This window comes from Anas acuta, chromosome 2 (genome assembly GCF_963932015.1).
Source record: "Anas acuta chromosome 2, bAnaAcu1.1, whole genome shotgun sequence".
Lineage (NCBI taxonomy): Eukaryota > Metazoa > Chordata > Aves > Anseriformes > Anatidae > Anas > Anas acuta.
The window spans coordinates 36,924,258-36,937,079 of NC_088980.1; the positions used below are offsets into that span (position 1 = coordinate 36,924,258).

The following is a 12,822-nucleotide window of genomic DNA, read 5'->3' on the forward strand; positions in this document are numbered from 1 at the left end:
TAAATCTGTATTTGAAATTACTACGTATAATACTAGAAAGGACAGAAAAGGAATATTCTCTTACCCCTCTGTGCAATGCAGTCCTTCCCCACTTGTCTTTGGCATCTACGTTTGCTCCTTTGTTAAGGAGTGAATAAACGCAGTCGGTGTGCCCATTGAGAACTGACAACATCAGAGGAGTCCTACACAGAGAGTGAAATGAAGTGAAATCTACATGGAAATTTAACAGGACTTGGCTGAAATATAACAACTTCTATCCTTCTGAAGAACACCTGTAAAATTTAGACCATCAGTAAGCTTCTCTAGCACTACCTTCACTCCACGAATGCCACTAGATTCAAGAAAATAAATTAGTTTCCACTAATTCAGAATTCCTGCTTAAGTTACTAGGATAAGACTGAACAGGCTACTTTTCACTGCCAAAATTGTGTACAGCAAAATATGCACTCTCGTTTGTCCTAGTTCACATATCATCTCCGTCGAAAGTAACACATGAAAAATCACTGATGTAAAATACTATTTAGTTTAGTTTAATAATACTATTTATATTAGTTTACTGCATGTTATAAAATGCAGTAACTTCTGAAGAATAGAATGTATCTTTTAAACTTACTGTCCATTTCCGTCTTGAATGTCCACTGCATTCTGTGGCTCTGCATTTCCTATCAATAGTCGTAAACATTCTGAGTGACCATTTGTAGCTGTAAAACATCATTAAAATAAGTTTAACATTAATTGCCTTTGAGTATGCAGCTCAAATAGAATTGTAACTTCTAAAGTTCTAAATACGAAAGCCCAATAACTTCAGAACACAGTGTACAGCGTTATCATTGTTTTAACTTAAATCAAAAGCAAAAATATGAACACTCAAAAATGATTTTAGAAATCATATTATTATTTCTAGATTATACAATATTACAGAGAATCCATTTCAACTGTAAATTCCTAGCAGGTATTAGCCATATGTATATGCTTACATGTATGCAATGTCCACAAGAAGGAATAATCAAATATAACCATTAGCACAACTTTTACCTGTGCCTTAAAACAAGCAAACACATACCTAGCCAATCATATGTGGGTTTTGTTAGCACGCATAGCATGTGCATAGTTATGAAATGTTAACTGAAATCACATTTAGAAAGAAGGGGAAGAAAACAGTGTGCAGAAGGATTAACCAAGTAGTTTAAAAAAAAAAAAAAGAAAGAAAGAAAGAAAGGAAGAAGAAAAGAAACAAAACAAATGAGAAATCACATTTAAATGCAACTCATGAAAGACAAATGAATGCTTGTTGGAAGGGAAAGTATCTCTGGCACACAGCTGCTCTATTCAGTCCACGTAAGAACGGTGACAATTCGTGACTCTCCAGTTGACAGAAATGGTAACAGAAGTTAGGAGGAGTGAAATAGCTTGTGCTCAGAGCTGAACAAATGAAGCAGTTAGAATAATGATGCTTTGCACATAATGCTCTTTTTACTGCGACATTTCTGTAACATTATAACTATAATGTCAATTTAAATAAGCCTATTTTCAAAGACAGGAAAAAATGAGAATAAGGCATGAATGCCAGACTTTGAGAAAGTAAATTTATAGATGGTTTCTAGGAAAGGCAGTGAGAAAATACTGCAAAAGATTGCTGTTATTTGAAAACACGCAGCAAGGTGTGATTTAAAAACATGGAAAAGACAAAGCACAGTTTTCATGTCTCTTCGCAAACTGATAGAATTTTCCAAGACTCCAGTCATTTTTAGAAGCATTTTAATGCCAAGTCAGGCAACACAGCTCACGTATCTAAATTTGGGGTGCATGAAAGATGAGGAGCGAAACAAGAACACATCACTGACACCTGTCAGTACAACTAGCCTTGCTAGTTGAATGGCAAAGGACAATGCCATGGGTTGGAACTAGATTTTTAAAGGTCCCTTCCAATCTAAACCATTGTCTGTACCTGTTTAGAGAGTGGAATGGAACAGCACTCCTCAAGTTGGAATGATTTATGGGGTGAATATGGGGTGAATCTATACCTTAAATTAACCATATAGGTCTGAGTCTGTACCTTAACTGTAACTTAAAAAAAGTCACCATCCATTCCTAAACACTATTTCTTAGAATATTAAAAATAAAGACTTCTAAATATGAAGATGATCCATTTCAAAAGTCCAAATTTTAGGGTTTATCAGTTAGCACACACCTGCAGCATGTATTGGGGTTCTCTTTACAACATAATCTTTCACCAAGATTGATGCTCCTTGATTAATGAGCACATCTACACATTCCACGTGTCCCTTGAAGGCAGCAAGATCCAATGGTGTCCTTCCATTGTTATTCCTCACATCAAGGTCCAGCAGAGACTGTACCAGCACCTCCAGAGCTTGATGGTGGCCATGGTAGGCCTAAGAGAATAAAAAAAATCTTCAGGTTTCCTGTCCTTCACATTTTTCCTGCTTCTTACCAGGATTACATAAATGAAACTGTGAAGACAATATTTTTGTTTTAACATGTAGAAGAGCTCCTGATACAGCACGTAAGTAGTTACAAAATAGTAACAACTACTTTCAAAAATAATTTCAGCAGGAAGGTGGTGTTCTTCCATTTCATGCTTTCAATCAGCAACAAAGTACTTTCAGAAAATTGTCTCTGTTTCCTATTTGTACAGCCACCAGTATTTTGAATACTGCAGGTTTCATTGTTTATGCTAGTTACATTATTGCATGTGACAAGCACATGCAAATATAACTAATGCCTGTTATTTCTTTTAACAAAATACTAAAACAGAAAAAGTCTAAAATTTTGAAGATAAAAAATGCAATACAAATAGCTACAGTAACCATAGCTGGTAAAAGCAGCTATGAGCAAATGAAACATTAAGAGATTAGAATAGACGTATAAGAATCAAAACCAAACCAAAACATAGACAATACTCTGCTGGTATGTGTCAAGACAGAGCATCAAAGTTAGTAACGAAAATAAATATCTGCAGCTATGGTTTTATAGTTTCCATAATAAACTTTGAGTTTCTACTCAGGGATATGTAACCTCTGTCCCCAGACAAAACTCATTTCCAGCAATAGACTCTGTAACTCTGTTCATTTAGCAGTATTAGATTACTTTTCCCTTTGTCATATATATAGCAATATATGTACTGCATGAGACGGGCTATTTTCAGAAAGTATGCTGAGAAAAGACGTATTTTCCATTGCTGGGAGTCCAGTGAAAAGATCAAAGCTACATATTGAGCTGATTACTCTGTTTTTCAATCCACATTTCTATAGACAGTTTCACCAGTTTGCCTCTTCTCCTACTATTTTTGCAAGTTTCCTTAAAGTACTATAGACAAACATCTTTCATAATAAACAATGGTAAAAAATAATAATAATGATAATAAATCATTACTTATAGAAGTTTTCTAAAAGTTTCTTTAATATAACTTATAACATAAATCTTAATTATGAGATTCCAAATGAAGGCTGTTCCATGTAGCAAGTTTCAAGTGAAATGTGAAAATCATCCTGTATAGCTCATTTAGGAATATCACATATTTATTTTTCAGGTTTAATTTATTATTACTGGGTTATTTAAGAACAAAATGAACAATGAACAAATAAACAAAAACCAGAACAAATCAAAATTATCATGTCTGCAATTAGATGAGCTATCATCACTGAAGAATGAAATACTTACAGCTAAATGCAGTGGGCTTATAGGTGCTCTGTTGTCTGAATCATTCAGCATGTCAGTACCTGATGTTTCCATTAGCTTAAAAGAGAAAGCTTGAGTGAGTGAAAAAATCCCTCCCCCTTTAAAAACGTTCATCAATAATTGCTACTATTTCCAGCATACACATATTGAAAAATAAAAAAGACCATTAGAAAGAAAAATATAGGACTACAGCTTCTTTAGGAATTCTATATATCAGTTTTGACCTTTTAAAGAGTTTGATTTGCAACTACTGCAATTAAATCTAAATTGCGATTGAAATTAAGTAATACATCTAGGCATTGAAGAAATGGTTGAATAAGTCTAAAAATAAGCACCAGTATTTTTAAAACGACATGCTCCCTTTTTCTGTATTGTATTTTAACAGTGAGAAATCATACACACTTACAACATCTAGAGGCGTTTCACTCGCAATCTGCAATTAAAAACATTCAGAAGTCATATTTTAATACACTTGGATAGGAAAGCACAATTTGTATTAAAATATTAAGTTGTACAACACAGAAAATATAAAATCATTTCGCATCAAATAACATATATGTTATGTTATTTGATCCCATACAAAAGCAAAGGGATCCATCAAAAACTACCCCGAGGCCTTATTATTATCTACAATTCTATTGTATGGCCATTAATTACTGTAAGAACTCAGCATCATGTGAACTATAAGACAGCCTTACTTTACAGCTTTTCCCTACATTTTAATTTGCTCCTTCAGATGACATTTGTGAAATTTCTTAATATTCCTCAGTGGGATTCCTGTGGTTATTCTACTTCAGCCATCAAGAACACAATTAGCAGTGTATCCTAAATTAAAAACACAGCAAAACTAATATCCCATATCCTCAACCAGTGTTACCTCTTCATCTCGGAATTTATTATCTTTTTTAATTGCTATCTACCACATCAGCTCCTCACCTTGTCTCTGTTTTAAGAGTGACAAGAGCTTAAATATTTACTATCACAGGGGATGAAAAATACTATCAACCTAAGCTAAGAGGTGAAGAATGAAGGAGAAATGCCCTGGCCTTTGCATCATGCTCTGTAAGAACAGCTGTTACAGCTTTCATCTGTAATGTTTTCTTACCAATTCAAGACATAAGCGATGACCATAAGCAGCAGAATAGTGAACTGCATTGTATCCTTGTTTGTCTCGGATCCCTGGATTGGCATCATTTCTTAGCAAGTATTCCAGGCACCTATTTAAATTGAAATATGCAACCATATATCTAAATGTTGAATTTCAAGTTTACAGTAAGTGATACATCATTCCAATTAAACTGGAAAATAGAATGCAGCCAACAAGAACACTGATTTAATATACAATATTGACTAAAGAACTGCTTAGTACACCAAGTGTTAAGGTCAATCACAACGCTTCCAAAATCTGGAAGAATCCTTCTCTGCGTGAATGCTGAATCCTCTAAATCCGCTGACTTGGCTAAAACTAATATTCCATGGCTATCTTGTTCCTAGCTAATAAGATTGCAGAGACCTTTGTTAATATAAATGATTATTATTTCTGTATTTTCCACAATATATCAGTATGCTTTTCTGTACTTAACACAGAAGGAAGAGAAAAAACAGACGAGTTCTTCAGGATACATAGCCCAATAGAATCACAGACTCTATTCTACTACCAGACACTAATTTATTGATTTATATATATATACTTATATATAGTAAACACACTTAGCTGTTGACATACTCATATCCTAATCATTTCGTACTCTTGTTACATGATGCTGTAAGACAGAACATGATCACCAGTTTCAGCTACAGACACTCAAGCCAGAAGGATGAAAAACAGGGTATTAATGTCAGCTCCCTCTCTTAAAGAACGATTACTATTTTTCTGTTTTTTGAGAGACTCCACAAGTGCACACTAAATGATTCCAACCAACAACCCTACTCATTCATAGTTTTATGTTTTCTACACTTTAACCTAACTAACGTTTTGCAGAGCTTAAAAACAATGAGAATGAGAACTCTGAAGCAACAAAACAAGGAAGGAAGTTGGCTTAAACCAAACTACTGTACATATCCAGTCTCAGCTTCAAGAGCTTCAGGATAAGATAGAGACCAGTGAGAAAAAAAAAAACAGTCCTAGAGTAGCATCAGGTTAATGGGGAACTTCCTCATGAGAGGATAATAAGGGCTTCCAAACATCCATGTAGTGAGGTGTGCAACTAAGCAAGATCATCATTCTACAAAGCCTCTGAAAATTCAGAATTAACAGAGTAGGAAAGAAAGACAGATTACAGACTTCTTATTGACAGATTCTCATGCTAAATCTGTCAAACATTTAGGATTGTAAAAGTCTTCCCATGTCCTACCTTAATCAGGACCTTCAGGATCTGGGAAGAGGCACATACGTCTTAATTATGTAACAGAACCAAGAACGAGCCAAATTCATGACCCTGCCTAATGTGAGAGCAGACTGTCTGGTTCTTCACAAGAAGCAGCTGAACTTCAGATCACTGGACTTATCTCCCACTTAGCGTCCAGCAAAGCTGAATTGATTAAAGCCACCTGCTGGTATACTGAAAGATTGGATGATGTGCTTCCAGCAGTGAAAGAGAATATATTATGTGCCATTTATCAACATTGTACACTGTGATTAGAGTTTCTGTTGAGACCTGGGCACAGTATTTCTGAAGAGAAGACCAGAAAGCTCTGCACGTATTCTACACAGCTCTGAGCTCCAGAATACTGGTAAGAAATGTCTGGCCCTTTTGCTCTGAGATATCCATGATTTCCACAAGTGATCTCTGCCTGTGAGGGATTACCTGTTACCATTCAGCAAAAAGAAGAATGAAATGGGTAGATCATCTTGCCTCTGAAAGGACCACCTAACCATTCAGAAGAGGACCACCAAGCAGCACAGGTACCATGTGTCCGGAGTGGAGTGAGATTTAAGTGTTTTGAAGTAGTCTACCGTGAAGCTATTTACTGCTCCGTGACTAAAACAGAAGAAAAACATCACTGAGGTGGCAATCGTATACTTAAATGCTACAATCTCTCTTACAACTTGGAACACATCTTGCAATAGAATGGCTTCCAGAGACTGAATGAGAACTGAACAAAATCTCTTAAGTCTGAAGAGACCCAACCTCTGTATGGCTCCTTCATCAGCCAGACAGGGAGAGTGACATTCCAGTCTTTCTAAAATGGTTTGTTAAAACATTTGGGTTAGGACTGTTGGTGCTATGGTGAAATCTGGTCAGGAGAACCTTGTCTTGATAACAGTTGAGGAACATTCTTAAATTAAGCTACATTGTACACAACACATATGATAGATGGAAAGATGGATTCTGTAGGTCAAGAAGCATGAAGACATGCCCTTGGAATGCAGAGATGTTTGTAGCAAGTCACTGTGATGAATCTGAACATGCTGGTGAAACCATTTGGTGTTCTGAAGCGTACAATAGGTCACCATCCTTTCTCCTTTTTTGGCGTTATGAAATACTTCTGCATCAGTTCAGTAAAACAGATGTGAAGCTGAAAAAAATCTTGGCAAATCCAGCTTGGAATCTTTCTTCATTAGCACAGCTTATCTACAGGTTTCACAGATTACCATTACCAGTAGTTCCAAAAGGGTCAGTTAGATAGACAGACACTATGAGATTTTTATTTCCCATTTATCTCAAAGGAAATTGAGAGAAAGACAAAAAACAGAATAAAACAAAAAACAACAGTCACACACACACACAAAAAAAACCAACATTTGTATGATAAGGCTATGCTGTGCTGTTGTGAAAAACTTGCAGAAGAATACATCAGTTTTTGATTTGAGAGGCAGAAATCCTAATATAACCTCTGATCTATTCTTAAAAGAGGAAACTTGATCATTCAAACCTTGGAAACACAGGCAGAAATTCTACCAGAGGAGTCATCTCCTGAGGGATGACAGCATGACCCTGAAATACCAGAAATCTTTCTAAAGGAGCTTTCAAGGAAGGGCCTGGAGTCAACAGATGGAACAGTGCAAGTGCAAGATCACCATCAGAATGAGACCCAGTAGTGGCTGTGATGACATGGAAATTCATTGCAGTGTAAGACTACCGTAATGAGCCAAGGGCCCAACAACCTCACATGCAACAACAGCAGTTTGTTGGAGACCTGACATTTACTTTTTCATCCTATTTTCTGATGGTCTTCTGCTGTCACCTTGGAAAAGAAGGTGAGTATTCTCTCTACACTAGACAGTGACCACTTCCAAAAGAAATGCTGTCTGTGAATCTAAAAAGTCCTCACTGAAGGCACGTGGCTGGAAAATCACCCTTCTTTTGTGAAAGCTGAAATCTTCGCTGAAGATCAAGTCAAAGGCTGAAAGCAAAAATCCAGGTGGGTGAAAATGGAAGGGGTAAAAAGCTGAAAAACGAAAAGCTATCAACAAAAAAAGTATCTAATTACATAGTACTCTGCCCTTCTACAAAGCTGAGAAGAGGAGGAGCAAAGCCAAGCTGTGCTCTCACTTTTCTCATTTTGTGTCCAGCATACAGGGAAAAAGTACTTAAGCAGGTAGAAAAAATTGTATAAATTCTCCAGTTTTACAAAATAACTTGTTACACAAGACATAAATAACTTTAGGTTGAACAGATCTTAACACAAAGATACGCTTTACAGGAAGCTATGCTCCTAACCACCTAGCTTGTTTTTTATTTGCCCAGCAGACAAATGCTTGCATTAAATTGATGACAGCGTTTTGTTTTTTAATTTAAATCCAAACTTGTTTATTTTTCTGAAAATCCAAAGGCCAAGTCAATTTGGTCCATCAGATCAGAATTACCGTCCCTACATCTTACTGGGCCAATCTAACTTTGTTCATTTTAATAAGTGATTTTATATTAACATTCATGGCTCAAAAATACATAGAACATCACTGACTTTACCTATCTAGATTTCAATATTTGTGTATTTCTACATTAGTGCGTTCACAGGAAACTTAATCCACTGAATACTCTGCAGAAAGCAGTCTTCTGAAACTTCTCCAGCAGCATTCTTTACAATGCAAAACAGATGATTATTTTTTTTTTAAACTCTTTCTTCTCATCCAGCAAGGAGATTAATTTTGTATTACTTGAATACTTTACTGTCCTCAAAAGGCCTCTAAAAAAGGAGATCTGGCAAAATTTCTGACAGCCCAAATAAGTTAAATTTATTTCCCATTTATTTAGCTGTGTACTCTCTATTAAATAATTATAATATAGAAAGATGACATTTCTTCTCCCCTAACACACTGCTTAGTTTATTTTAGTCTGTGATCATCTTTCCCTCTCTAATATTGTCAAAATAAGGCGTACTAGCATATTTTCCAGATCTGAAATATTTGTTAAAGGATACCAAAGAAATATTTGCAAACGGGCACAAACAGGAAAATAATTTTCCGCAAAAAACATCATTGTCCCTAAAATCAGCCTTTAAAGATATCTGAACAAAGACTACAAAAACGTACATAAATATCCTTGGAATTTCTATATAGATCATTTCCTGATATTTTTTCCCAGGCTTTATACTCCAACTTAGCAATCATTTTTAGCTTCTTTCCTGTTTTGAATATGAGCTGAGTAGTCCTGGTTTTCCAGCTGTTTCTAATCATCTTGCTGCATCAACATAAAAAGCTTCTCCTCGGGCCATTCTGCTTTGCAGCCTGTCTTGCAGAGAGCCAGCTGTTCATCAGAACAGTAATATTGTGAGGCTGCTAGAGACAATTCTTTGAGTTATCTTCTAAAGATCTGCTATATTGCCATCATAATTCATGCTTGTCCCTTTTATAAGGCAGATGGCAAAATGATGCCATCTGAAAAACCATTATAGTTTGGAAGTTTTCTCAGCAACTGTGAAGCTAAAATTAATCCTAGCTCAAATTTTAAGAGGGTAGTTAAAGTACTGTTTCAACAAATTCCAGTAGCAATTGATCATATTTGTAAAGAATATCAATTTTGTTTATAAATTTGTGTCTACATTTATTTTAAACATTAGTTAAATGGAAATATTCTTTATTTATCCTTCAGAACTCCATGTGCAAGATACATACCACCTCATTCCAATGGCTACCCCACCTTTTTAAAAGTGCTGTATTAAAATATGATGATATGGCACTAAAAAGCACTCTTCTCCAGTGAAGGTGTCACTGTACCCATCTGAAATGTGATGCTGCACACCAGCCTGTTCTGATCCCTGTGAGTGTGTTCATATGCAGGACGTACCTTCCTAAAGCCTGCTTGACACATACCATGTCTGCAGTTTATCTGACCTCATCAATTTTGTGCTACCTGCATAAGCTTTGAATGTATGCACTGAAACAATTAAAAATCTGCTAAATACAACCTTTAGTTACAAAAGTAACACACACAAAAGGCATTTATGGATTTTTGAAGACTTCTGGATGCATTTGATAAATAAAAGCATAATTACATCACAAAAATTTACACTAAGGAGAGAGTTGTAATGCCAAAAACGAATAGTTTAATTAAATCCTAATGGATTTAATTAAATAAGTCTAGTTCATCTCTATCCAGGCCTACCACAATGCACACACTACTGTTACAGCATGTTTCTGACTGACTACACTGATTTTAGGGCAACATTAAGAACCCTCCTCAAAACACACCATTCTTTGTCAAAATTTGATCTTAAGGTATCATTGCCCTAATGCTTATGACCATCAGATAATTGCATGATAACCTCGCAGATGATGTTTATTCAACCACTACACAGCAGGTGGGATTAAAAACTCTGTTCACAAGTAGGGCCCCTGCATTACAGGACATAACCAAAAAATTACAATACATTTTACTGTTTACAATGTACTTCATTTTTCCCTCAGAAATATTTTACACACAATGAAGAAGCCACTGCCAATTTTAATCTTTAAAAATATAAAACATGCATTCGACAAAAACAAAGGCAAAACATACACAAAATTCACAGCCCAAACATTCTAAGGATACCATCTGTAGTACAAAGCATTGCACTTACTTTCCATCTGTGTCTGATGCAGCTGCATAGTGCAGAGGTGTACAACCCCTCTCATCAAGGTCATTCACACTAGCTCCAGATCCCACAAGGGCAAACAGGCACTGGTAATTACAATTGGCAGCAGCATAATGGAGTGGAGTTCTTTAGTACACATTTAAATAAAAAGTACAATGGTAAATAACAACAAAATAATACTAGAGAGACAGAAAATGCAAAATAAAATGAAACTTAAATACTCCTTTCCCTTTTTAGCAAGTATTTGTGGTGAAGAACACGTAAATATTATAAATTATTTTCTAGGGCCATCTAAAAATGCAGAGCACTATCTAGGTGATGTATCTGTCAGCCAATACATATACATAACTCTGTCTTAAGAGAAGCTTTACATGAATTTTCTCGTGTCAACATATAGAGGAAAATAGTTTACATTAGACATTGGTTTTAGGTTTATTGGTAATTTCAAGGAACATGAAAAAATATGGGCAAATCCAAGAAGTGCATAGCAACTAAACAAGGTCAAAATACAACAGAGTAGATGTGTTCTGCAAAAACAATCAGAATTTTCTCTAATACAGACATGCATTATTTTTTAAACTACAATAACATACCAGAGGTATTGTTAAAGAAAACTTTAAAAAATATACATTGTTTTCTTGTTAACAAAACCATGAAAGTTTAATATTGCGCAATACTCTCGGAGGAAATTTATAAATTAAACTTCAAATCTCAAAATAAACAAGTTTACACAAAATTTCAAAAGCACCACAGTGGTGCAGAATTCAATTTGCTATGTTTAAAGATGGACAGCTACTATAAATGACTCAGTTCTGAGGAGACAGACACTCTTAAGTGTTCCACCTCTTCCTTAAAATTACTTTTTTTTTCTCAATTTTTAACTATTTTAATCTTTTTCCTCTCCCAAAATAATTGTTTTGCATAACACATAAGTTAAAACTATTAACAAAATCCTCAGTGAGAAAAGTTGCAACAGACAGTTGATCCCTTCTCAGGAAAGGATGGAAGAATTTAAAGCAAAATACAACTTTACAGCCATAACGTTCCCCTCATGCCCTACTCCTGCCATTCACGGGAGTGAATTATATTTTCCAGGATGTGATGTGAGATTTTGCACAAGTACTGATGGTGCCATCTGCACTTAAATAATACTATACTAAAAATAGAAATTAATGTCATTCCAAAAGAGTTCTGAGCACAAACAAGGAAAGGAACAGAAATTGATGGATATAATGAAAGGGAAAATGTGAAGCAGTTATGATAAAATGTATTTTTTCCACTAAAAAAATAAATACAAACAAACAAAAACCCACACAACTCAGAAACAGCAAGAAATTTATAGATTTGACTAATTTGTTATTTGGAAAACATCACTAATATCTTTGGATGTGAGAAACAAACTCATTAGAGCTGTGCTGTAAGCAGAAAAGGCTCATAAAAATTGCAGTTGAGTATGTAACACAGCCTTTAAAAACAAGGCTTAGCAAATACTTAAAAAAAAAATCAATCAAAAAAAAAAAACAAACACAAGACAATAAAGAGGATACAACCGTAACTTTTGGTAAGACATGCTGAAGCATAGTTTATAGCGGACTTCATTTCTTAAAAACACAGAAACTGGAATGCACGGACGCGCCCATATAATGATATGCTACTTTTGTAATATTTTAGCAACTCTTTAGAATATACAAATCTAGAATCTCTTACCTCCCAAATCTGTCCTTTTTGTTGAAGTCTGCACCAGTATTTAGCAGAAGATTTAGGCACTCCAAATTCCTGTTAAATTAATGCAATATTGCTTGTCATTGCAGATTATGGGTCCTTAATATCGGCCTTTACAAATGTCAGAACTGCTAAAAATACAACTTATATGGTATTTTTCTTACAACTGAACTATATTAACATTTATTTTATATGACTTCTTATACGTAATATACATTTCACAACTGCAGTACCAAACCAGGAAAGAACACTAATTATTTCAAGTCCACATATAGAAACTGTACTGATATCAAATGGCATGCATACAGCGCATGAACGTTAACCTAAATTAACAGAAGTCTCAATTCTTTAAAAAAAAAAAAATACACTTGCACAGCACATCAT

The 12,822-nt window shown here is 35.0% G+C and overlaps 1 protein-coding gene across 2 annotated transcripts in view; it reads right to left on the bottom strand.

The window, feature by feature from the left end:
- ANKRD28 (ankyrin repeat domain 28) overlaps positions 1–12,822 on the bottom strand; it is a 116,116-nt gene that overhangs the window by 11,222 nt on the left and 92,072 nt on the right. For both annotated transcript variants that reach the window (XM_068674290.1, XM_068674289.1), the window contains exons 13-20: positions 12,424–12,492; positions 10,702–10,842; positions 4,805–4,916; positions 4,106–4,132; positions 3,682–3,756; positions 2,192–2,393; positions 614–701; positions 65–182 (exon numbers count right to left, since the gene is read on the bottom strand). In XM_068674290.1, coding sequence (XP_068530391.1) covers positions 65–182; positions 614–701; positions 2,192–2,393; positions 3,682–3,756; positions 4,106–4,132; positions 4,805–4,916; positions 10,702–10,842; positions 12,424–12,492 — 832 coding nt within the window. The remainder of the gene's footprint in view (positions 1–64; positions 183–613; positions 702–2,191; positions 2,394–3,681; positions 3,757–4,105; positions 4,133–4,804; positions 4,917–10,701; positions 10,843–12,423; positions 12,493–12,822) is intronic.